At 38.0% G+C, this 27,017-nt stretch overlaps 1 protein-coding gene across 1 annotated transcript in view; it reads right to left on the bottom strand.

The window, feature by feature from the left end:
- The window catches only part of RIT2 (Ras like without CAAX 2), a 383,183-nt gene extending 378,884 nt beyond the window's left edge, over positions 1 to 4,299 (bottom strand). The window contains exon 1 of the mRNA XM_032859514.1: positions 3,846 to 4,299. Within this exon, the coding sequence (XP_032715405.1) occupies positions 3,846 to 3,948 (103 nt within the window). The 5' untranslated portion in view covers positions 3,949 to 4,299. The remainder of the gene's footprint in view (positions 1 to 3,845) is intronic.
- Between the last annotated feature and the right edge of the window lie 22,718 nt (positions 4,300 to 27,017).

Raw genomic sequence — 27,017 nt, 5'->3', positions numbered from 1 at the left:
GTGATTGATCCAATTTTTATTTACAGTATCCTGTGTAAAAACTTGGATATAGAGTAAAAACAGGGGTCAAGAGGGTCAGGAGGGCTGTGTTCTAGATGTGACTCTGCCACAGCTCTGGCGGGAATTTGGCAAATCCCTTTAGCTTCTGGGGCCTGGGTTCCTCCATCTTTCAAATAAGGTGGGGACTCCTTCTTGTTGCTGTTTTCTCAGTACTTATAACACTCCTGGATCATATTAGGTATACATTTCAATTATATAAATATAAATATGATATAAATATGTTTTCATTTATAGATAATATAAATATTATGTTTGTGTTCTTGTATGTAAAGATGAAAAAGGTATAGATACATAAATGAGGGTGTTAGTCAAGAGAGTAGAAATCTCTTTTAGATATAACATTCAAGTAGAGGATGCATTATGAACAGGCCTATTTTCCCCTTCCTTCCTTCCTTCCTTCCTTCCTTCCTTCCTTCCTTCCTTCCTTCTTTTCTTCCTTTGAGAGAGAGAGAGCGCGCTAGCATATGGGGGTTGGGGAAGGAGCAGATGGAGAGAGAGGATCCCAAGCAAGCTTATGCTCAGCATACAGCCCCCACATGGGGCTCCATCTCATGATGCTGAGATCATAACCTGAGCTGAAATTGAGAGTCAGATGCTTAATCAACTAAGCCACCCAGGCACCCTATTTTCTTCTTGATAGTAAGTAGTAGAACTCTTTGTTCTTCTTTCTAGGGTGTCAAATAGAATGTAGAAGAGTCAGGTAAAACATCACAGGAATCTTATTATTACCTCTGTGACCAAGGACAAGGGGTCACCCTGGGATTCAGTTTTTTGACATCAGGTATTTAGATTGAGAAGACTGGAGATTGTCATGAAAACCATGTGTCCATATCTGTCACAGGAATGTTCACTGCCTTCTTGCTTCCTCTCAGTGGGAACTAGCACAGGGCCCATGCATAGTACCTGTTCACTAACTTGTTGATTGGTGGTTTGAGATTTCTCAAACATAGTACAGTTATTTACCTATACATTTTAAATCTTGTGGGAATTTTTGTTTCAGTGAAGTTGCAAATCCTTCCAAAATTTCCTACTCACCAAAGGATGTCTTAGCAAAATATGGATAGGGAGGAAAAAAAAAAAAAAAAGAAAAACCCAATTTCACATTAAGCATAGACAATCTCCAGGATTCTGTTCCTTTAAAAATTATGGTTCCAGTAAATTGAGTTTCTCATTCATGTTCAAGGCAGACTCAGAATGACTCAGAATTAGAAACAGATGATCGCTTGATACATCTTCTTTAGATTCCTCAGAACAGCAAATTTCTCCTTGAAATCCCCTCATACAACCCACCTTAATAAGTTTGTACAATTCTTTCATATAAACCATTGAAACTGTGGGAAGAAAAGTAAATTGGGGGTCTGTTGATCCAGATAGTCAGCAATAGAAAAAGTGGCTTTTTTATTAAAAAAAATTTTTTTTTAGTTCATTTGAAAGCAAATGTTTAAACTTTCAAAAGAGGTTAATGGTGAGAATCAGTGCTTGAATATTTATATACTGTTAACACCAAATGAATCACAGGGACAAAGCCCAAGAGGAAGGTGTGACTCCATCACTCTGATTCCCAATGTTTAGCCACAAACACGGCATTTTTTAGACCTGGATTTATCCTATGAGTTCTATGCTTTCTGAAGTAACAACACAGCAGAACTATTAACCCTCTTTTATGTTTAACCATCTCCGAGGCGAACTGGCTGCTCCTGTGTTAATCACACTGAAAAAGTTTTGTTCAACTATTTAATGTACACAGTGCAGGTTGCTACCCAGCATTTTGTTGTGTCAAAAATTTCTACCAACATTTCATGATGTCAAAAATGCCTGGTTATTGGGAAGGTGACAATGACTAGTTAGTACAAACAGTATACGGAGAAAGTCAAAACAGTAGACATAATATCACCTCCAGGATAAGTATATTGCTGAAGGATGCCCTATCCTACATCTGTGTCCACGACTCATTACGATGGAATATATGACTAAAAACCAGTCACACTGTTCCCACATCCCCGAAGCTCCTGGTGAAACAGGAAAATACCCGGCCAGCAAGGAAAAGTAATCCACAGGCACAATGTGGGATCTTTGCAGCATCTCTCTGACCTCACAGACTGTTGGTGGCATTTCTGTTGATTGGTCTGATTAGAGCTGTTTCTCTCCTATTTTATTCTCACATTATTCTTCCTCCTTGTGTCTGACCAACTATATTCTTTCAAAAGAGAGTTTTATTTTCATGCAGTATTTTCTCTTTATCCTTCCTCCTTCTGTCCCTCCCTCCCTAATCCTCATCTATTTTGATTCTTCCCCTTCAAACCATTACATTAAAAAAAAAAGAAGAAGAAGAAGAAGAAGAAAAGAAAAGCTTTTAGAAAACTCCTCATTCCTACCCAGCTGCAAAGTTTTTTACTTCACATTTCCTTCTTAGAAGAGATGACTTATTTTTCTCACTTAGACCAAGCATTTAGTGATTGACCAAATCCAGATTCACCTATTTCTTTTCTTCTTATAGTAATGCCTTTTTTTTTTTTTTTTTTGGTGGGAGTTGATGTGAGGGGTGTTCAGTTTTATGTCTCTTCCTATTTTTCTAACCTCTTTACCTTTGTTGTCTTCTAGAGTCTCACTCTTTATTCTCCTTTCTTTACTGATCAACTTTTCTTTACCACCTGTAGACTCACTACCAAAGTTATCAGCTTTTTTTGGTTGGGGATATTTCTTATGCCAAGAATGTTGACCTCAATTTTGAATCTTTGTCAAGCACAAAACTATGGAAGAAATACACACACACACACACACACACACTTAGATATATGTGTATATTTTTGTCCATGCTAACTCTAATATCTCTTATGTTTTTTGGCATCCCCACAGCTGTATCCCCTGATGGGGATCTTTTTTAATTTATATAAAAATTTATATTTACCTTTTTATTTTCTAGTGATAACCATAGCCCCAAGATATCCACCATTTGATCAGCCTCAAACACTGCTACCTATCTATTGTTTGAATTTGTTATACTTGGCCTTTAGAGCTCCTCAAGAAACCTGACCACTGACAACTTCTGTTGTTGTTGTTTTTAATGTAGCAAGACAAATTTATCAGTTTTTACCTCCATTAACATCCCATATCCCTTTAAGCATGTAGCTTTCTCTTCTAAACCTGTTAACCACGAAATTTGGTTTGATTACCTGCACAGGTCCCACAAAGAATACCATTCCTTCAACCCCTGTCACTTTCAAAAACCAACTTTCCTCATGGCTTTCAAAGACCACACCATACTATGTCAGATCAGAGACAAGGAAAAGGGGACAGGAAGCTCCTAATCAAAGAAACAAATACAACATTCAACATTGATAATCTTGCCTGTGTGTCTGTGTCTGTGTTTGTGTTTGTGTATTTCATTGACTATTAGCAGCACCTCTTTCTTCTTGTATTTTTGAGAACAGGAGCATATTTTTCCGATACCATGGCTATTTCATAAATATCATGTTATTAACTTTAAAAAGGACATATAAATTAAGATCAAATATCACCCAGCAGAAAAATCAAAGGGAAAAAAAAGAAAGAGATCTTTTTTTAAGTTCTATACATTATCACTGGCTGTCTTTCCATTCTCGTGACTCGTCTACATCTTTCAACAGTCCTTATTACTTTTAAACATTTTGTCAGATACTTGTATTTAATTGTTACAGCTAGCTAGCCCCCGACGGCATTATTATTATCATTATCATCATTATTCACTCTATAGAATTGCCTCTCCAGAGCTCCCTCCGTCCCCAGCATTTGGTATTAAAACTTACCGCTTTTACCAACTCCCCCAGCTCCCAGCATTACCACCTTGTACTCTCTGGACCCGCCTGATGCGCGGCTGGGGGAGCAGCTGGCTTCGTTTTCTACCTCCATTTTACCCGAGAGACAGGAGGAGAAAAAAAGAAAGAAAAAGTCGCCCGTGTCAGGTGCTTGCTCAGATATTAAGCAACTCTAAAACTGTGTCAAAAGAAAGGTTTAGTACGAGGTAAGAACCATCAGCGTCGGGCTGGCTGCTGGTCCTCTGCTGGAGCGGGTCTCATAGCAACCACTTCAATTGCTTCCAATAAAAATCTGCCTTTGCATCCCCCCTCCCTTCTTATCCTTCACTCTCACGTCTCCCACGATTTCTCTCATTCTCTGTCTCTGTCTGCTGTCTTTTCTTACTCCCCTTTCCCTCCTCCGTTTCTTTCTTCCTTCCCCTTCCTCACTCTGTCTCTCCTTTCTCTCTCCTGCCCCCTGCACGGTCACAGTTGTTAGAAGCACGCATTTGGCTACTTTCCAGGCTGAGCTGCTTGAACGGAGTGAATCTGAGACTAAGAAGATGCTATGTCTCACAGGCTGACTTCTGTGGCGACAGCTCAAAAGACACTATTTTTTTTTTTTTAATCAGAGTCAATTAATTAAGAAAGATGTCTGTTGCTTATCTCCTCGCTTCCATCTTCTTGCATGGTTTTCATTCTGGGAAAAGAGATGCTACCAATTGAGAAGAAAAAAGCCCCAGTAACTCAGGGCTCTTAAGGACGGGTCTTCAGTGTTGTTGAAATAATAGCTGGCTGGGAGAAATTGTTTCAGCTCACTTGACAGCTGCAGTTCTAACATACGGAGGTATTTGAATTAGGTCATTGTCATGTTTGGACATGGATCATCCTTGTTTACACGAGTTTATTAAGGATAATCTAAAACACAAGGATTCTGCCAAGCATGAAAGAGATACTTAGTAAATATTTTTGCTGAAAATTATGGCAATATTAAAGATCCTAGAAGATTCTTTATCAAATGTCCAAACTCCTACCTCTCATTTGAATTCTTTCAAATTCTGCTCTTCTCTACTTTGTCTGTTTTTCTTTGGGAAATTTCTGAATTATAGAGGTCTTAGAATGCTTTCAGTAATCACTAATTGTCATAGTCAGACCCTATCGTTCAAACAAGTGATGATGATGTTCTGTATGTTTATTGCCTATTTTATGACTGTGAAATTGTATCATGATTAGATGCAGTCACGTATATTGTATACACAGGCTTACCTTTAGATGTTAAGCTTTTCTAGGAAAGGAACTATATTTAATCAGTTCCTTATGACTCCATAGTGTATGACCAAGCATTGGGCACAGAGGAGATGCTCAACATATTTTTGTTGGTAATCAGAGAGGTAACAAATAATCATAGCCAGGAACAGAGGCTCTGGATTCTGATTGCTTGTGTTCAAATCTGGCCTCAGCCACTTAATAGCTGTGTGACCTTGGGTAAATTACTTCACCTCTCTGTGCCTCAGTTTCTTCATCTATAAAATGGTTTATTAAAACCCTGCTCATTAAATGAGTTGAATGTTTGCACAGTGCTTTAAAGGGTGTCTGGCAAATTGTAAGCACTATATAATTGTATGATATTATGATTATGATTATTATTTTGAGTTAATGGTGCTCCAGGCCTACTGTTTATAAGCACTCACCAGAAGAGAAAATCATCTCTACAAGTGTTTATTGGCCATCTACATACCTCCTTTGCTAAAATATCTTTTCAAAATAGATAAATCAAGATGTTTTTTCTTCATTACTGAGTTTTCATAGCTCTCTATATATTCCATATAAGCATTTTATCAGATATATGTTCTGCAAATATTTCCCCTAAGTCTGTGGCTCTTCTACAGTGTCTTTCAAAGAACAAGAGTTTTAAATTTTGATGGAGCCCAATTTGTGTTTTCCTTCCAGGCTTTAAAAATGAACCTGCCTTGGGGAGCCTGGGTGGCTCTGTGGGTTAAGCCTCTGCCTTCGGCTCAGGTCATGGTTCCAGGGTTCTGGGATCGAGCCCCGCATTGGGCTCTCTGCTCAGCGGGGAGCCTGCTTCCCCATCTCTCTCTCTGCCTGCCTTTCTGCCTACTTGTGATCTGTCAAATAAATAAATAAAATCGTTAAAAAAAAATGGAACCTGCCTTCTGAACACTCCCATCAGACACCCTGCTTGTAACACTCTTATCATCAACAAGGTCAATATCATTCTGGGTCTCTTCAGGGAGCATATCACCCTCCAAGTTCTAGCTTTTAGCCCAGTCTCTTCTCATGTTTGACCTCTGTGCCTGAAGAGTCCTATGACTTGTCCTCCCTGAGGACAGTCTCCCTGTCCTTTCCCCTTTAACACTGCTCAATTCATTCTGTACACTGTCAGGGAAATCTACTGAAAATGTAAACCTGACTGACCCTATTGTACACATATTCATGATTAAATGCCTAAATAATACAATCTAATAGCCTAGAATGACACGTAGGGACACAAAATATTTATATCAGTCTTGCATCATCACACTCTATAGAACAGAATCAGGCAAAATGGGCTACTTGCTCTTCTTCCAACAAAACTGTCATTTCTATAATTGGATCTAATAAAGAACTGTAGTTGTAGTATAATTATCCTTTAACTGATTCACTGAAACTTTATTCCTCAATGAAAAGAGATATGTAAACAGTAACATTTTGCTTCAATGTCCTTCTGGGTTTTTTTTCTACTTCTGGTGCAAAATTCTTATGACCTTGAGTAAATCTCTTGTCCCTCTGGCTATCTGTTCCACCATCTGTTACTCTGTTTTCCATGTCAGCCATTCTGATTTGGTGGTAAAACACAGGAATTGTCATGCCAGCTGTGTCCTTGGTGGGTTTTTTTTTTTACAATTATTTTAATATTGGTTAAGAAGAAAGAACCCATGGAAATGTCTTTTAACAGTAAATAGATGAGTGGCTTGTCAAATATCAGTGGGCATTGTGAAAGGGAAATTTTGTGAGTTAGCCTTCTCCTCAATGTTTAATGCATCTGTCCATACTCCTCAAATGGAAGTCAGCAAGATTTTTCCCTATTTACATAGAAGATGAAAAACATGAAGGGCAGGGGAACTTTCCTAGTCATAAGGCTTTCTTTGTCTACCTCCTTTTTGAAATTTTAAGGTCCTCCACTCTAGCCCCTTCTCTTAAGTTACTAAGGGCCACAAAACTCTTGACTGATATTTGAACTTTGAATCATTCTAATGCTAATGATTTTCAGTTTTAGTTAGTGAATTTTGTGAATTTGCATGCTTTGTTCCTTAAGCAGTGCACCCAAAAATCTAAGAGGGTGTGTGTGCACTCCTGTGCAGGTGTATTTGCATATCAGAGATGAGGGTGAAGAGGGAGGGAGAGAGAGAAAGAAAGGGAAGGGGGGAGGGAGAGAGGACAGTATCTTCCAGGTGTATACATGACAACTGAAATGCAATAGTTAAGTAACTAAAATCATTACATGGCAGATTTCTAAACTCAGAAAAATCAATAAATGACTGAAGTTTATATCTGCTTTCGCTAACTTACCCTGGCATTTGCCATCCTTTCTGAATGCCACGTAATTCCCTTTGCGTTCTTAAGTCCATCCGATGAAGACCCAGGTACTCCATGTTATTTCAGAACCACTCAGCAACCTGAGCAAGATCCAAGTAAATGCCAGCTTATTTCTGTCAGCTGCTACTCACCTTTCTGTCCTTAGGGGATAAGCAATTTCTTCAAAAGGAATACATTAACCTATTTACATGGATATCTTTCTAAAGTCCTTTAGCAACAGCTCAAGTATCCAGTCCCTGTGGAAGCCATCTTACTTTACTCTAGGGGAAGGTTAGGCACATCCAGAATTCTTCTTTTACTTATCTAGTCACTTACAGGCAGACCTCCTGACATCTTTGTCGGTATAAGCCACCCTTCCCTTTATTAGAGTATTTACAATATTTCTTACAATGATTTATTCTCATTCCATTTCACTCTACTCAAAAGTGGTGACTCTGTCACCATATTCACCTTTATCTCTCCAAAGTTTAGCATGGTTCCTGGTGTGTACTACTTGATGAAGCCATTTTTATTTAATGAGGGAATTAATTGTAGTAAGTGGTTGACTGTTGCACTATTAATTAAATTAGCCTTTCAAAGTATATTATTTACTATTTGTATCTTAATGAAAAGATAAATCATGGAGGGAAGAAACAGTTAACAACTTAGTTGATAACCTCTGGGTAAATTCATGTTTGACATGCATGTTCTCACCATGAAATGTAAGACCGATGTAAACCAGAAGAGAGCACAAAAGCTCAGGGCAAACAAACAAAACTAAAAAAGAACTAATTTTGCAAATGGGAGGCAGAGGTCCATCTGCACAGCACAGGCTTCTGTATCACATGGACCTCCTCATGATAATACTCAGTAAAATTCACATTAGGTCTTAATAATTCTTGTGGAATAACTCAACATTTTTTTCCCTGAAGGGTTATTAAGGTTGAAATATGTGAAAATAGGGCTCTTATACATGGTCTAAATAACCTGCATTCATTCATTTATTCATTCTAACATGGATTCATTCTTTAAATATGGATTAACTTGCTTATTCTCAAAGTCAGTCATTGAACTGTGTCTGGGTTTTTTAGAAAATAAAGGAAAACACAATAAAGTCCCTGATTTGCAGTGATTATGTTCACATGTGGGAGAAAGACACCTATACACCAGTTTCTGGAATAAGCCAGTATGTGCCAGGTAAATGAATAGAGGATTGAGCAGAGTGATAGCAGTATGGGGAAAGGAGAGACTGATTTAAATAAAAAAACAAGGTGAGGTGTCAAGGAAGGGGGAGTATCTTGGACTAGATTTAAAACAGGTCTTCAAATAGAAGATATGACAAAAAACAGGGTAGTTAAAGATTAGAGAATATGAATTGCAAATTAATACTACACGGTTGATGCATAAGAACATAGGAACACAGTCCAAAGTTTGGATGGTAGGTGAATCACTACAGGCTATAAATTGTAGCATACAGAGTTCGGGTTTCTTTTCTTCTCTTTTCTTTCTTTTTTAACCTTTATCTTTAAACAAAGCATGGTGCCCAACTTTGAATGGTAAATAATACAAGCTTCTGATTAGAAGAAAATCAAGGTCTCGCTCAAGTTACTTTTCTTTAACTAAGCTTTTGTAACTTTTTCAAATCCCAATGATTTGAAACAAAGCTCGATTTCTAAATATTTATTATTGCTGTACTCATTCATTTCACTTAGCATTCCATGATTTGCTGAACTGTAATCTATTTGAGAAGTGAGCCCCTTACATTTTTTTTAATATTTCCCATGATTCTGGGCCCAGGTTGCGACATATCAAAAAAGATCAATTAAAAAAAAGTTAAGACTTTTTTGACCAATAAACTTCATGGTAAAATCTGATGTCGTAACTACAGATTGCAACTTTTACTATTCAGTCATCAAAATTGACTTTTACCTTGTAAAAGCAAAATATTAGGGCTGAGCCTATTCAAACACATGGACAAGAAAATGGGGTGAATATTTAAACCACGGAAAAACAAAAAAATTTTATATACTAATAAATTTCAGAGAGATATCCAAATTTTCTATATGTATCTTATTGACCAGAGATTTCAGTTATCTTTAACTTTCACATGTCTATGGTACAAATATAGTATGATAACTCTGAGGTTATGTGAGATAATATAATGTTCAAGAAATATTTTTTAATTAGTATAATTTTGATATATTCTACTTGTTATGATTTTATGTTATAATAGATGCAAATCAATTAATCATCAGCTTGAATTGTTGAACATCCAGAATATATTATGTTCAAATTCTGGATAAATAAAGGGCTACTGAAACTACATTAATGTACAAAATGGTGCTATATCCAAAAAATGGTGCTATATCAGACTGAATAGATAATCAATTTTTTTAATATTGTACTTGGATAATTTATATTCTGTTAGAAATACCACCACACAGCTTTGTTATTAACAGTAAGATGGTAGTTTTCTGGCATTTAAAAAGTGAGATATTATTATGATTCTACTGAGAGTTAGTTGTGAAACTGTCTCAGTTTCCCCTGAGAGCAAAGAAATTAGAATTGGAGAGGTACCTCGAATATATTTAGGATAACCTTCCATCTGGGGAAAAGATCTCACACTCATTGATTACTGATCAATTCTTTGAATAATGAGCAGCAGAGAGTTTAATACCTTACAAAAAAATCCCATTATGACCACCTATGATAGTGGAAAAAAAGATTTTGGAATAAGAGAGGCCTCGTTATTGATCTAACTTCTTTCACCAACTTAGCAACAGTGTGAAAATGGACAAATCTTCTCACCTCTCAGAACTTTAGTTTCTCCTCTGTAAAACAAAAACCTAAAGTATTTGGTATTTGTGAAGTTCAAATGAGATGACATAATTTCAGTGCCTGGGAACGCTCATTCATGGTATAAAATCAGAATATTAGGAAGTTCACTCATTTATCAAACGCCATCCAAGAAAGAGAGAAATGGTCTGTGGGTATGAGTCATTTCAGTCCTATGCAAGTGAGTACTGAGTCGAAGCAAGGACAGATCAGTGTGAGAGGTGCACGATTTGTGCCAAATCATGGAGGAAACAGCATTTAATGCTTGAGACCATTGCTCTTTTTAATATATGTTATGTAGAAGTGTGTGTATGTGTAGGAGGGTAGCAGAAGAGAAATCTAGGAAAGAGTTTGGAAGTAAACTGATGCCCCTCCCCCCCTTTTTCCCCCAATTCTGAGAAATTTGGACTTAACCAGCAGGTGATGTGAAACCAGGGATAATGTTTAAGCAGAGATGTAATATGAATGAGTGTGTGATTTACAAAATTTGCAAAGCTCTCTCTAAAGGTAGTGTGTAGAATGGATTATAATGAACATAAGCTAGAGACCAAAAAAATGGCTTGGGTGGGTCTTCAGTCATCCAGCAGAGAGTAGAAAATAATTGGAACTAGACAGAGCAGGCTCACAGCTGAGAAACTAGGAAAAGGGAATGCAATCCACATCACATCACTAGAGGAAACTTGGCAGATATTAATGCTCCATGGACCTGTGGGGATAAGAACCCAAACAGGAACCAAAACTGTCTGACGCGTGTTGCTTAGATCACTGGTTACAACCAAAGGTTAACAGCATCACTGCTTGAATGGAGAAAATTAACAAGTCAGGAAACAATAGGTGTTGGCAAGGATGTGAAGAAAGGGGAACCCTCCTACACTGTTGGTGGGAATGCAAGCTGGTGTAGCCACTCTGGTAAACAGTAGGGAGGTTCCTCAGAAAGCTGAAAATAGAGCTACCCTATGACACAGCAATTGCACTACTGAGTATTTACCCTAAAAGATACAAATGTAGTGATCCAAAGGGGCATGTGCACCTGAATGTTTATAGCAGCAATGTCCACAATAGCCAAACTATGGAAATAGCCTTGATATCCATCAACAAATGAATGGGTAAAGAAGATGTGGTGTGTGTGTGTGTGTGTGTGTGTGTGTAATATTACACAGCTATCAAAAAATTGAAATCTTGCCATTTGCAATGATGTGAACGGAACCAAAGGGTATTATCCTAAGTGAAATAAGTCAATCAGAGAAAGATAGTTATCATATGATCTCACTGATATGAGGGATTTGAGAAATAAGACAGAGGATCATAGGGGAAGGGAGAGAAAAATGAAACAAGACAAAACCAGAGAGTCAGACAAACCATAAGAGACTCTTAATCTCAAGAAACAAATTGAGGGTTGCTGGAGTGGAGGAGGGTGGGAGGGATGGGGTGGCTGGGTGATGGACATTGGGGAGGGTATGTGCTATGGTGAGTGCTGTGAATTGTGTAAGACTGATGAATCACAGACCTGTACCCCTGAAACAAATAATACATTATATGTTAATTAAAAAAAAAAACAGTATCACTGCTTGAGATAAAGAATTGAGAAAGAGTAGCAGGGATAAAGTCAAGAAGGGAGATATGAATAATGAGTCAAATTTCTATTGCATTAAGTTTAAGGTACTTTTGGAATACCTGGTTAGATATATAAGGAGAACAGACAGTTTCAAAAGATAAGTTTGGAGTTCAGAGGAAAGGCAGAAGCTTAGAGATATGGATTACAGATTAGGAAATCTTTAGTTTATTAGTGGGAAATGAAAACAACAAGGGATGAGATTCTCTATGGAGAATCCTCTTGCTAGAAAGAGGAGAGAAAAAGGGTATCTTTATGAATGGACTATAATCAGCCAAGATAATTTTTTTTTATCTGTAATAATTGCCAGTTTTATTCCTCTGGCTAAGAGATCCAGAGGTAACTTGAGGTTTACATTTTTTTAAGCCAGCCAAGATAATATTTGCTGAGTTTTCTGTGCAAGGTACTTGGATAAGAAATTGTTCATCATTTCCTTATAGAATCTGCACAATAATATTATGAGATGTAGATCCATATTGTCAAGAGAATAAAAAATAAATATACAGGGGTGCCTGGGTGGCTCAGTGAGTTAAGCCTCTGCCTTCGGCTCAGGTCATGTTCTCAGGGTCCTGGGATTGAGCCCCATTCAGGCTCTCTGCTCAGCAGGGAGCCTGCTTCCCCCTCTCTCTCTGCCTGCTTCTCTGCCTAATTGAGATCTCTCTCTCTCTGTGTCAAATAAATAAATAAAATTTAAAAAAAAGAAAATGAAAGAAAAATTAAAATATATATATAAATAAATATACAGAGACATAGAAAAGCCACCAGAAGAATAGAATGCAAGCAAGGAGAGTTGGTCAATCCTATTGGTTATGTAAGAACAGACGTGACAGTAAGCCATTCCATTCAGGAAAGGAGAGCTCATTCATGAAGAGAGCAATCTTGGTAGAAAAGTGAGCATGGAAATGAAATAGTAAAAGAAAAAGAAATGAGGAGGACTTGAGGAATTAAGCACATATACACATTTCATTTCAAAAATTTGGTAGCAACAGAAGAGAATGTGATAAAATCACATATTGTCCTAGTTTAAGACATGACTTGGAATATTTATAAAATTGATAGGAAATCATTCTTAAAATATAGTAGACACAATAGTCATATGTAGCAATTAATATTCTTCTCATTATGCCTATTTAAAAATAGCTTGTCAAAGATGCTACAACTAGGGAACAAGAAATACCAAGACTTGGTCTTAATTTTGACAATGAATACTTATCGTTCATCTTTAGCTTTTAAAGATATGTTTTTTTCTTATTTCAAGCAGAGATAGTCAATTATCATATGATTTCACTTACTTGTGGAGCATAAGGAATAACATGGAGGACATGAGGAGAAAGAAAGGAAAAGTAAATTGGGGTAAATTAGAGGGGGAGATGAACCATGAGAGACTGTGGACTCTGAGAAACAGCTGAGGGTTTTGGAGGGGAGAGGGTGGGAGCTTGGGTGAGCCTGGTGGTGGGTATTATGGAGGGCACGTTTTGCATGGGGCACTGGGTGTGGTGCATAAACAATGAATTTTGGAACACTGAAAAAAAATTAATTTAAAAAATTTTAAAAATACATTTTTCTCTTCCTATAATTTTTTTTAATAACATTTTATCACAGTTCTGTGATAGGTCTTGACTTTTTGGTGTTAGTTATATTGTTTGGTTTTGTTTTCAGCTAAGAACTTTCTCTTTTTTATAACCTATTGTAAACTTTCCCTCACTTAACTCCAGACAGTCATTCTTGTCCTATTATCTTTTGTGACTGTAAATAATTTGCTTTGTTTATTTTGTTACCTTGACGATATTTATAGATCATGTCATAGAGATCCTCCCTTGGAGACCTCTCTTTTGTAGACTGTATAAATTTAGTCCCTTATGTCTAAACTCATATGTCTTGTCCTCTAATCCTGGGATATATTTTGTTGACCTTCTGAATTTTTTTCTCAACTTACTTCTATAGCTTGTCAGTATTGCAAGAAGAAATTATGCTGGAAAGCTAATAATTTGAAATGATATCTAGTAAAGAACCAAGATATAGCTTCTCTAACATTCTAATTAAAATAGACAAAGCCAGGGAACAATAAGGCTAACCAGAGAAAACAGTATCACTGACATTTCTGGACCTGACTTAATGAGTCAATCAGTCTGCTGTCCCCAAAATTAATATGGAAATCTTTGAAATTTATATACTTTCTGCACCCAACCCCGGCTTAGGAATGAGGATTTGCACCAAACATAAACATGGATTATTCCACTTTCCAAACGCTGATTTTGAGATGGTCAGAAGTGCACTTTCCTACCACCTTCTAAGAAAATCTATTCATAACTGCAACTCACAGAATCAGCAGTATGTCAGGTACATGAGAGGGGTATGGATATTTAAGTATTGTACCCTGGAAAATTAGTCTCAACAAAACCAGAGAAATGAATAGCCCTAGAAGGAAGACATGCTAAATACTATGGATTATCTAAGTACTCCTGTTCAAAAAATAAGAGTGAGGACCATTAGTCTGGTTAATCAAGTTCAAAGAGATCCATACATCTGAGGATGGATGAGTAACCAAAAAAGGAGTTCCTGAAAAATACTGTGGCACCAGAAATAAAAGTTACCATGATCATAAACAGAAAACTAAGACCTCTGAAAATCTTAAACTCTTCAATTTTTGCTCCAAAAGAATATTTACAAATTCTTAAACGTATGCCAGAATACAGCCCCTATAGAAAAGTAGAAAGCCCTTAAAGGAGAAGAGTCTCTACACAAAAGTAGAATGCTATCTGAAGACAAGGATCTCAGAATAAAGTAGAGTAATGGGGGACACAACATAATAACCATAAAGTAATCATGTTACTTTAGTACCAGCTACCAGTATTGGCACATAGTAGGTTCTCATTAAATATCAGTTCCTATATGCAATGACAGCAGACTGATTAAAAATAATAATAATAATAGGAAATAGTATTGAAAATGAAAAGAAACTTGTTTCAATAATGGAGTTTAACCCCAAACCAAAGATGGCAAACTCAGATCTGACATTATTGAAACTTAAATCAGTGAAAGTGGAGAAGAAACTTAGAATTCTCCCCAGGATGCAGAGGAAAGGAAGTTGATGACTATGATGACTGAAATAAGAGAGTTGGAGGACATTGGACTGTCACCCTACTCATTCTTCTTCTCCTCATTCTTCTTAGAGAAGGAAGGGTTAGTGCACTAGACATAGTGCTGGGTTTGATCCAAAGCACCAGTTAAACCATAAGGTCAGAAGCCAGATGCTGCAGGAGCAGGTGAAGGGCAGGGAGGAAGTGGAATTTTTTTTTCCCTCCATTTAACTGCTATGTGTGTTTCTTAGACAAGAAATATAAGGAACAACATCTTGGAAAAATACCAACAGAAGCTAGAAGAAGCTACTCTGAGGAGGACATCCAACATAACACAAATATGGAAATGATGGAATTCCAGCAAAAACAAAAGAACCCAAATCAGACAGTGTGGGATCCAGCCAGGAGAAATTTCCTGAACTGATAAATCCATGTTTAATCAAGTGCTTTCATTTGTTATATGGGGAATAGCTCTTCCAGGAATGAACTTTGCCTAGAGAGAATCCGATTTCCAGAAAATATCAGTTAATTATTTAAGTTCAAATAATTCATTCATGTGACAGTTACATTTTGAGTCCCCATAAGAGGTCGTATTTTGTTACTGAGCATTGTTCATTAAGATGCATAAGAAACAGTGTGTTGGTCTAAATGAAAATGGATGGCCAACAAGAAACCCAAAAAATGAAATGGAAGTCAGTGGAGAAAGAGTTACCAGGGGCTCAACCCATGTAGCTTATGTCAAATCAGGAACCCCTGACTGTGATTGGGAGAGTTCTGGGAGCCAACAGAGCCTACCACACTGCCTTAAGCCTTGAGCCGTGTTAGTTCTGCACTCATCAGGCAGAATTCTGTATCAATTTGCCCTTTGAAGAAGGCAATGTGAATCCTGAGTTCCAGAAAGACTGTCCGTCACCTAGAACTACTTCTCCATCCCTGCAATATCTTTTACATCCCAGAGTCACATTCATCCAGCTTTGGCTTGATACTTCAGAGACTGAGAGCTCAAGATCAACTAATTCCATGTTTTATCATTGTGATTATTACAAATAACTTACGGATACCAAGACGACGTCTTTCTCTTATCTTCTGCTTATCTTACTTCCACCTTCAGAAGTGAGGTGGAAACAGTCTGTTCCCACTTTGATGAGAGAGCCCTTCACATCCTTTAGCACAATTACTCTATCCCTTCTGCTCTTCTTTCTCAGCACAGCATTTCCAGGACAGTTTTGTGGCACAGATTAAGACTTTTTAGTATCCTAATAACCTCCATATAAAGGTCCTCTTCTAAATTCTTCCCATTGCTATAGCTCTGAAAGCTCATCATATCTGTCTGTCCACCCAGACAGCTAATCTAAACATGACACTCTTCACAGTAAGACTGGAGAAACTGGAGAAACATAAAAATCACCTGCAATTGTAGTATCCAACAAACATTCTGCACTGTTCTATGTGGCCCCAAAACCCAACTGACGTGATTATTGGGTTTAATTGCTGCTTTATCTATGTGTGGCAATGGTCTCCATTTTTTTCCCCTCATGTGGATTTGTGCTTGGATGCAGAAATGCCTCGATCAACTTCCAGAGACAGCAGAAGCCATGAAATATTCACTAGCTATGCATTTCTCCTTGCTTGCTGAGGCACTTAGTGACTCTCATAAATACCCCCAAATAGACCATGAATGTAAAGTGTAGTGGATTTGGGTGGTTAATCTCAATCTCCAATGGGAGAAAACATTGGCAACTCCAAGGAAATAATGTGAGCTAAATGTTAGACAAATTAAAAAGTAAGACAAAGTCCGTACTGAGATTGGTAGGTATTGATTCATTGTGAGACTAAGTACACACATTAAGCCTCTTAAAGCATCAAAAAAATGCTACTAAGGTATTATTGGGCTTGCAGAACAAAGATCAGGATACCTGATGGAAAAAATTACTATTCACCAAGAATTACAGCCCTTAGTTCTCTGCAGGATGTGAATGGAATGAAGTTGGCTAAGGACTGAGGCGGAAATATCATTAGATGTCTGTTAGATACATAAAGTAGAAAGTAGGAGTCTCCCGAATTGAAACCCCGCTGGGCTTTCTGGAGACAGCAGCACTAGGAAACTTAGATTTTCAAACAAGAGAAGGACTGGTTGAAAATAATTTATCTAAGTTGTTTTTAGTCATGAACAAGTTTAGCATAAATTGTCTTATGAATTATTTTGAAGACTCTACAATTAATAATAATTAAAAAAATAGTCTCAGAGCAGCAAAAGTGTTGAGAATTTGTCCCAGAGAAATTTGCCAGGTAATTAGGGACCCCCACAGAGGGTCCTGCTGTGTCTTCTTGAATCCTTTCAGTGATAGACAGCAAACCACTCTTCAGCATGAATCCAAGGTACCAGAGATGGCTCAGTTAGGGACCCAGCACCAGAAGACATTATTAATTCTCTGCTTTGCCATTTACTTCAAGAATGAAGCAAGATGCTTTACATTTCCATTTTATATAAAACAAAACAAACAAAAAAATAAAATTAGGAAAATAGCATCCTTCATAGACTATATAAATATTAGTGGGTTTTGTTTATCCTACAATATAAAACAAACATATAGTATATGATTCTTTCATTATTAATTTGTTGAGGACTGTAATATATTGAAGTGAAAGTAGTTTCTTTATAATTTCTTCCTATTTGCTTGAGTTTTTCTATGTAGAGCCTCAGAGTGCAAATGCAATCCTTCTGGAAAATAAATGGTCAAATGTTTGGAAAAATTTATTTTTCTCCAGCTTAGATTTGTCTTTTGGTGGAAAGTACCCTAAGTTACTGCCAGGGTTTCTCTTTCAACACACTCTCCATTATACTGCTTACCTTCCTCTGAGCATATGGTATCTGTTTTCTCAGTGCCGCTTACAAAGGTGGGCTAGAAGTGAGTGTAACCCTCCCCCTCTCCAAAAAAAAAAAAAAGAAGTAAGTGTAACCCTTCCAGTATCACTGAGTGTTCCTGGGTATGATGGGATGAATCAGAACCAAAATTCTATGTTTTTATTTAGACATCTTTTAGCCTAGTTATCTGTGCATTTGTTAAAATATTTTTTTTTATTTTTACATCTGAATGTTCATTCAATTCCTCTCCCCTTTACTGTGTATTTTGTGACTGTTGCTTCACGAAATAGACGGTCAAACTTTTTAAGAGTGGAGATTACTTCTTTGAAACCGTGATGCCACCTGGCATAGTTTGGGCTCAGAGTGGGTCTCCAGAGAGATTATATGTTAAATTGAGTCTAATTGAACTGTGCTTGAAACTTCAACAGACAGCAGCCTAGCTAATGTATCAGCAGCCTCCTAAAGGAATATTCTTTAGGTATTCTCCTCACACAAGGTAAGAAAATTAGAATCTCAGGAAAGAAAAAAGAAAGCTGGCAAAGACCACCTGCCTCCAATGCAATTAACCTCTGTTCGTTAAAAGCCCTCATTGTGAATATTCAGTGTCCATATGTAAGTCACGCAATAGCATTGCCACAGCGTCACGTCAAGGCTTAGGACAGGCTAGCTTTCTTAAGAAAATGGGTGCACCTTGATCAGAACTTGCTAATATGTTAGAGATTATTCCCTTTAAAAAGCCTACTTCACATCCCAGTCTTTGCATCCCTGAATAGCATCCCAGTCTCCCAGTACGTTTAGTTATTTCCAGATCATTAACCATTTGATTGAGAGACCGTGGGGAATGGGGAGAAGGGGAAGTGGAATTTAAAGCTCAAGGTTTGGAGCCATTCCTGATTGAAGGTCAACCCGTTAAACTATTGAACGTCTGGGAATGAAGATCTAAGTCAGAAGCAAGCAGGGATTTGACTTTTAAAGGCTGTGTCTTCCCAGAGCAATGGGCATGGAGGTGATGGCATGGGGTGGAGATGCTGAGCCCTCCCCGAGCTCCCCACCCCTGCCCTGCCCCCCATGCCACCACGGGGCAGGGCTGCTCCTCAGAAGTTTCAGCAAACTGACTCTGTCTCTGCCATTCAGTCTGCTTTTCTGAATCCTGGCTCATCCTCCTCACGATTGATAGCTTTTTTGCTCTATCCTCTCGTGTGTGTGTGTGTGTGTGTGTGTGTGTGTAACATGAATTATAGCCTTCATTCTTATGGTTTTTTCATTCTTTTATTTTCCTCTCAGCCTCCTTATGTATTCCAAATTGTGAGCATTTTCTTTTCTTTCTTTTTCGCTCCTTTCCTTTCTTCTTCTCCTTCTTCTTTCTTCTTTCTTCTTCTTCTTCTTCCTTCTTTCATCTTCTTTTTTTAAAAAAAAAACTATTTTAGGAAAATAAACAACTTTTGTGTAGCAGAAATTCTGACTTTTTTTTTTTCTTCAGATCAAGATGTGTTTTTAGACAGCTGAAGACTCCTGTCACATGCCTTAGATTGGAAAGGCAGTCCCAGAGAGAGAAGTTTGAGTCAGTGGGCCACAGGAAATCCAAGAAATAACCCAGCTGCCCCCTTGCACTGGCGGTGGGAAGGATAGCACTTGGGATTTCGCCCTCAGTGGAGCATCAGGCTGCCTTTGCAGCTGAGGGAACACAGGGCTTTCTGAGGCAAAAGGTCAGGTTGGATTCTCCAGATTGTGATTTGGAGATTAATGAGCCCCCCGGGGAGCTCCACTGGAGAGGATTTTAGAGAAAAGTCTTTCAAATAGGGAAGCCAAGCCTCTTTGAGCAAGGTGTCTCCACACCAAGCTGTCTGTGTAAGAAAAGAGCCAGTTATTTCCAGTGCATGGCACATTGCCATGGGGGAAGATTCAGAACTAAAAAGTGTTTACATTTTGAGTTGAAAACAATTGATTTTCATAAAATGACCAAAATCTGCATGCAGCTCTTACTAATCCTGTACTTATAAAGGACAGATGCAAGCAGGCCTAGTTTTTTTCTCCCCTGTCATTTTTTCTCTCTAAATAAAAATATAAGCTCTTTCAAAAACTAATCAAAATCATATTTGTGCACAGTTTACAGATATAAGAAAGCCAAGAAAGACTAGAATAAAAATTAAAACTCGAAGAAAAATCTACATTTTGAAGGTGAGTTTGGGAATTAATGCCACCAGATATGGCCTTATTTTCCATGAAGCTGTGTATGAGGTAAGCTGACAATGAGACTGGAAAAAGTCTGCCTCACACTTCCTAGTAGCATATGCTGCAGGTGAATGATCTGTTTTTAATTTAAATGCCTGATTACCATTTCTAAATAACAACCTGATGAAATATGCATTTTCATTTAAATGGGAAGTAGGACATTTTGAAGGGAAAATAAAATTTTACTGCGATGTACAAAATATGCTCAATTTTGATTACTAATTTGCAGATGGAAAATAATTCAGGTGCTTTTTCTGACTTTACTTAAAAATCATCTTAAAGACATTTTTCAAGTACTTGGAATGTGTACAGTACAGTTTTCTGTGATATTGCTTTAGATATCAACCTGTGTCTGGTCTCTTATCCACTCATATATCGGTGTATGAGTTTGCATACTTTGCTCAGGACTGCCTGTGAGCTGAGATTGTATGGGAATCTTGGATAAATTGGTCTTACATGTAAGTAGAGTATATGGTCACTTTTAAGAGCAATTTGGACTCTTACCTTCAAATGTCTACATCACACAAATATCCTTGTGTTACAAAGTCTAGTGATTTAAGTATTCACAACATGTTTGGGCTGAGAGGGATTTTTGGAGATGGTTTATTTACATCTCTTCATTTTACACATTAAAAATCTGAAATCTAGGAGTGCCTGGGTAGCTCAGTGGGTTAAAGCCTCTGCCTTTGGCTCAGTTCATGATCCCAGGGTCCTGGGATCGAGCCCCACATCAGGCTCTTTGCTCCACGGGGAGCCTGCTTCCTCCTCTCTCTCTCTCTGCCTGCCTCTCTGCCTACTTGTGATCTCTGTCTGTCAAATAAATAAATAAAATCTTAAAAAAAAAAATCTGAAATCTAGAAAGACTTGGAGATTTAACCAGGCTCATCAACTCTCTCATTAGTAGCTGGTTGAAGACCTTAAACCCAGGTACCTTGATTCCCAATCTAATGATCACTACACACTCTGTTTCTTCTCCCTAAGTTCTACTTTTAAAATCTAAATTAAGACAAGTTAGGTTCAGACACCAACCCAGAGTTTTTTCCTTTGTTACCTTCTTGAATGTGGTTTTGCTGTTGGGGTCCACAAAGAGCAGGGATGGGTGGGGAATTGCAAGGTGGCCCAGTTGGAAAAGGGAGGGTGACAAGATACCCAAACAAATTGGGTTGAACTATCTAAACACATTATTTTAGAGAAACCTAGATTTCAGAAATATTGGAGATTCCTTAAAAAATTAAAAATAGAGCTACCTTATGACCCTGAAATTGCACTACTGGATATTTACTCCAAAGATACAGATGTAGGGAAAGGAAGGGCCATATGTACCCCAATATTCATAGCAGCAATGCCACAATCACAAAACTGTGGAAAGAGCCAAGATGCCCTTCAACAGATGAATGGATAAAGAAGATATGGTCCATATATATAATGGAATATTACACCTCCATCAGAAAGGAGGAATAGCCAACTTTTGTATCAACATGGATGGGACTGGAGGAGATTATGCTGAGTGAAATAAGTCAAGCAGAGAAAGTCAATTATCACATAATTTCACTTACTTGTGGAGCATAAGGAATAACATAGAGGACATGAGGAGAAGGAAAGGAAAAGAAAATTGGGGTAAATCAGAGGGGGAGATGAAATGTTGAGAGACTGTGGACTCTGAGAAACAAGAGGGTTTTGGAGGGGAGAGGAGTGGGAGGTTAGGTGAGCCCGGTGGTGGGTATTAAGAAGGGCATGTATTGCATTGAGTACTAGGAATGGTGCATAAACAATGAATCTTAGAATAATGAAAAAATAAAATAAAATAAGAAAAAGAAAAGGAAAAGGAAAAAAAAAGAAATATTGCATCAAACCATATTAGCTCTCTCAAGACAAGATTCTGATGATGCCCTTTTTAATTGATCATCCCTATCACATTCCTGACTCTCACCCCCTAGGAAGAAAATGCTATAATGAACATGAATGCCAAGGTGCAGAAGCCAGTGCCCTTCACATGTTATTTTCAGTGTGGAAGTGAGATTCCTGTATGCGGTAGTCCAGGGGGAGATGGCACAGGCAGGCCCTGGAGGCTTCCTGTGAGGTGTTTAAGTGTTTACACGTTGCTTTCTTTTTGTTGATGGAGAGAATCCTCCCACCATCTCATTTTATTAAGTGCATTATAATTGTGCCTCTTTAGGTATTTAATATAAAAGATCACATGTCTGATCCATGTAAACAGGAGCAAGAACCAGCTCATTTTTGATGGGTCAGAAGTGGATTGATTAGAGACAGAGTGATAAGCTGGCTGACAACTGCACTGGATGTGTCCAGAGGGCAAAAGTCTAAAAACAGCAGAAAGAATGGAGGAACTCAGCTGGAAAATAGAAAAAGAAAAACACCAGAGGGGATTTAAATCAACTGGGCAGGAGCTAGCTTTTCCCTCCATTAATATGCACCTGTGCAACCTTCTCATTTCAGCACAGAGGAACCCTGGCTGGAAGGAGAAGTGACTGGAGCCCAGCTGTGTGTGGTGTTAGCGGGAGGAAGAACTAGGCTACAAGTGTGCATAACACGCATGGGTGCTGTTGCTTAGGTGTTAAGGCCTTATAGGGGAAGATGGCCAAACAAATAGATAATTCAAGGAAAAGTAAACACTGACAATGCTGTGAGGAGACTATTGATTGGTTTCCTAAGACAGAATCCCTTGGACTTTGGGGAAAGAAAGAATGTCCTCATTGAGTGGGCCTGGAAGCGTGCACACTAGGAGAGACTAAAGAAGTTAGTCTGGACACCGAACTCCAACAGAATGGTGATAGGATGCACACCAGGCTCTTAGGCAGATACTTCATCTACCCTCTCATTTAATCCTCAACTAAGTAGGCATGAGGTAAGGATGACTATCACCATCTGTCAATGAGGAAAGAGAGGTCCACAGCTGTTAGTAACACACCCAGGACCACCAAGGCGGGAAGAGAATTTAAAAGTTGGATTGTAGCTTTTCCCTAATGTCTCATAGCTCCTCCTATATAGGCATATTATAAAAAGCAAATAAAGCAAATAAAAAATATATAAAAACATTTTCTGAGGTTTTCTGCTATGTAGTATGGAATAGCAAGAGTAGATATCAACTTATAGGGATAGGTTCCTGCAGGCACTTTGCCCGGAACTTGGAGGAGAAATCAGTACCACAGTTTCTCCAAGATCTCTCTACTTCCTAGGACACAATCCTTCCCCATGAATCTGGCACTGGTTCCTGTAGGTCAGAGGGACTCCCACTCCTTTAACCAATAGAAAACTTACGTTTGAACTCATCAATACACTTGCTCTTCTGTAACACACAGCCTACTTTTCCATACTTTCTCTCTCTCTGATCCTAAGTTAAATGCCCATAAATTCAAAAGTTATACATCGTGTCAGTGTACTAAGGGAAAAAGCTGCTGGTCATAACCTATAGCTTTCTAGGAATTTCAAGATCAGAAATTCCATAGTAATTGCTTTCAAGCTTGAGATGGTCAAAAATGTCAGCGTTGAGACTGAAAAGTTATACAAAGGAAGGCTATCCCAAGCACAGGGAGCCTTCAGATGATCAAATTCTGTTCCATTTCACCATATTCTATTCTTTATTACCCTACTGATAGAGATATAAGTGATAATTCCTGAATTTTATGAAGCACCTATAGACCAAGGTGAAGGGTACATAATCCATGCGATACCCCATGGTTTATCCATTGCCTGCTTCATCTTCCTTCTCCATCAGCATTATTTAGTGTAGCACCTCATGGGAGTTTTCCAGAGACCATTCTTAATGGAAAGAGTTTTTAATATTGTAGCCAAATTTAAAATCATCCAGACTTTTCAAAATTTCCAATGTCTTAGCCATAAGAAGACTCCTACAATTTTTGCCTTTTAATATGAGGATAAGTGATTTCTAAATTGAGAAAGAAAGATAATTTCTTTTCAAAAACGTATAATGCCCTACCTCTCAATTCTATAGGCTCATAATTACAATTCTGGATGGGATCCTAAATTAATGAGACTGATATTTTTATAAGTAGATTAAAGCTCATGCATGTTTCTCTAAAGTAATCCCTATATAATGTTATTATGGTTATTGTAGCTATTTTTGAGATACCTAAATATTTCAGCAATTCTTCTTCTGGTCTTTTCTTCAGGTTCAGTTCAAACAATGGAGAATGCATACGCCTCATAAATTAACTGTGTTTGAAATTATTAATTATCCTTTCCAATAACTATATCCAAAATATTTATCTCATACTCTATGGAAATTCCCAAAGAGAATATCTAAGATTACTTTCAGCAAAACAGCATCTTTGCTCTAAGTATATAGTATAATGGGCCCATTGGTACCCATTAGCAGCATCTATGATAAGAAGTTGTATAAAAACAGTTCAGAGGGGCTGCCTGGGTGGCTCAGTTGGTTAAGCCTCTGCCCTCAGCTCAGGTCATGATCTCAGGGTCCTGAGATCAAGCCCCCACATCGGGCTCTCTGCTCTGCAGGGAGCCTGCTCCCCCCTCCCCCCGCTGCCTGCCTCTCGGCCTACTTGCAATCTCTGTCAAATAAATAAAAATAAAATCTTAAAAAAAAAATTCAGAGGAAGGAGAGCTGAAGAAATCCTGAACTTCATTTAACACTAAATTTATATTCCCTAGCTCCTAACAAAGTAGAATATTCCTGAATTTAGTCTTATTCCTGGACTTTGGGGTTCAAAGCTCTCTAGGACAGTTCTGTGGGCACCTTTGAATTTTTGTTACTGGGATTTGTGAACCTTCCCAGATCTGGTGTCTATGTCCTGCTTGGACCCCTGGTTCTGATTATTACCTCAGGATTCCAGAAGTGATGTGTCACTTCCCAAGATCCTCATTTGGAGAGCAAGTAAAAATAATTTTCACTGGAATATGTAACCCTAGTGTTTGTTTAAAACTCAGTCACATTACTTGGAACCAATAATTAATAATTACTTGTCTCAAGAGCTGGAGTGGAATTAAATCCATTTTCCAAAATAAATATGACCCTGATCATATGAACAACAGAAAAATATGCCAGAATATGAACCAAGCCGGTGCCAGTGAAGACAATCCATGTGGCTCTTCTGTTTAGAATCCTGTCCCCAGTTCTCCCCACTCAAGTGGTCTCTCCTGCTAGAGTTTCCTTGGACCATGTTACCATACAACTGCCTCTTTTCACTATCTATAACATCACTTCACAATCACTCATCCATTTGCCTATAACTACTGCTATGTTCTGTTAAAATATCCATTTAAAACCTTTGATATTTTTTAATTTCTTGACTTGCTGGTTTGTTTCCCTGAGCCCTGAATAGAATGTATGCTCTGTTAGAGTGCCATAATGTCTAGCTCTCCTTTATATGCCCTAAACCATGAATAGGTTTTAATGTTACTTGTTAACTGATAATTTGATAAGGATTTCTTGCACAGACTTGCTGATCTTATAGGTATAAAAATTCCATTTCTGAAAGTGTTGCAATTTTATTAATATTTCCTATTTCTTTTTCTTACTTTCTTTTTGGACACTTGGAATTGTGGACAGAATCTCTGGGTTTGGGAGAAAGGGACAGGCCTTCATTTCTGAATTCCCCCTGTAGCGTGCACTTGACTTGAACTGAAACATGACTGCTGAGGCCTGGTGACTTTAAGGAGAGTTAGGGAATAACAGAAAAAGCCTGTGAGAGAATAACATTCTGCTAGTACTAGTGACCAGAATATACTGGAGGGCCTCATTTTATTTGAGAATTCTCTCCATGACAATTATCTCTGATGTTTGTGACTACTGTTTTAGATAAAATCTCAGAAGTCCTAGAATCATAAATGTGTAAAATCAATAGGTAGCAAATTCAGAGTCCAAAAGAAAAGGTGAGATTTAACAGAAATAATGTTAACGCTTACACATAGATTTTTAAAAATATATTTTATTTATTTTTTTTTGAGGGAGCAAGGGGTCACACGAGCAGTGGGGGCCAGCAGGTAGAGGGAGAGGGAGAAGCAGACACCCAGCTGAGCAGGAAGCCCAATGTGGGGCTGGATCCCAGGACCCTAAGGTCATGTCCTGAGCCAAAGGAAGATGCTTAACTGACTGAGCCACCCAGGTGCCCCTTTATACCTAGATTGTGTGTGTGTGTGTGTGTGTGTGTGTGTCTGTGTGTGCACGTGTGTGTGTGCGTGTGTGTGTGTGTGTGTGTGTGTGTGTGTTTTCTAAAGTATCTATCAGAAAGTATGTATCAGCAGATGAGATTGGGAAAAAACAATCTCCAAGTTTTGGTTGCCTGCAAGTTACAGATCTGACCTCTATGAAAATCAACATTAGTTTATATTAACAAAAAAAAAGTCTAAATCATACTTTCCTATACTCTATACTCATCATTCACACCTGAGTACAGTCTTCTGTTCTAGATAAAATATTCAGAAAAGTTGTTGATAAACTAAGGCAAAGGCACAGCAGACTGGCCAGGGTGGTAAGAAGCTTAGAAACAAAGTTATCTGAGTAAGAGCTACCAGAGATAAGGATGTCAATAAAAGAGAAAGCTAAGAAAAATAAGATAAAGAGGGCTCTCCAAATATTTGAAACACTGATATGGGGACAGAGGGCTGTTTGTGTTGTGAAAACTATTGTTAATCACTATATATTAGGAGAAAGTTCAGCCAAAGAAAGGTTGCCTGACAAGTTGAGCTGTGCACACTGGGACCAGATGACTCCATGGACAGGAGCTTCTCATAATGGAACTGTTCACTAGATATTGAAAAAAACAATGGTTAAAGATCCTAAGAAGAGATTTGAAGTCTGCAGATAAGATGGCCCTTGAAGTTGTTTCTCTGCATCCTGAGACACAGATGCAAGAAATAGAGAATCAGAAGGACTTCACTTCCACCATAAAATTCAAAGTTACCATTAAAACACTCAATATGTATTGCATGGAGGTGCATAAACAATGAATTTTGGAACACCGAAAAAAGAGAAAATAAAATGA

Source organism: Lontra canadensis, unplaced genomic scaffold (genome assembly GCF_010015895.1).
Source record: "Lontra canadensis isolate GAN:19392208 unplaced genomic scaffold, GSC_riverotter_1.0 scaffold17, whole genome shotgun sequence".
NCBI classification, from domain to species: domain Eukaryota; kingdom Metazoa; phylum Chordata; class Mammalia; order Carnivora; family Mustelidae; genus Lontra; species Lontra canadensis.
The sequence above is the reverse complement of the archived record's forward strand: the minus strand, read 5'-3'. Positions and strand labels throughout refer to the sequence as shown.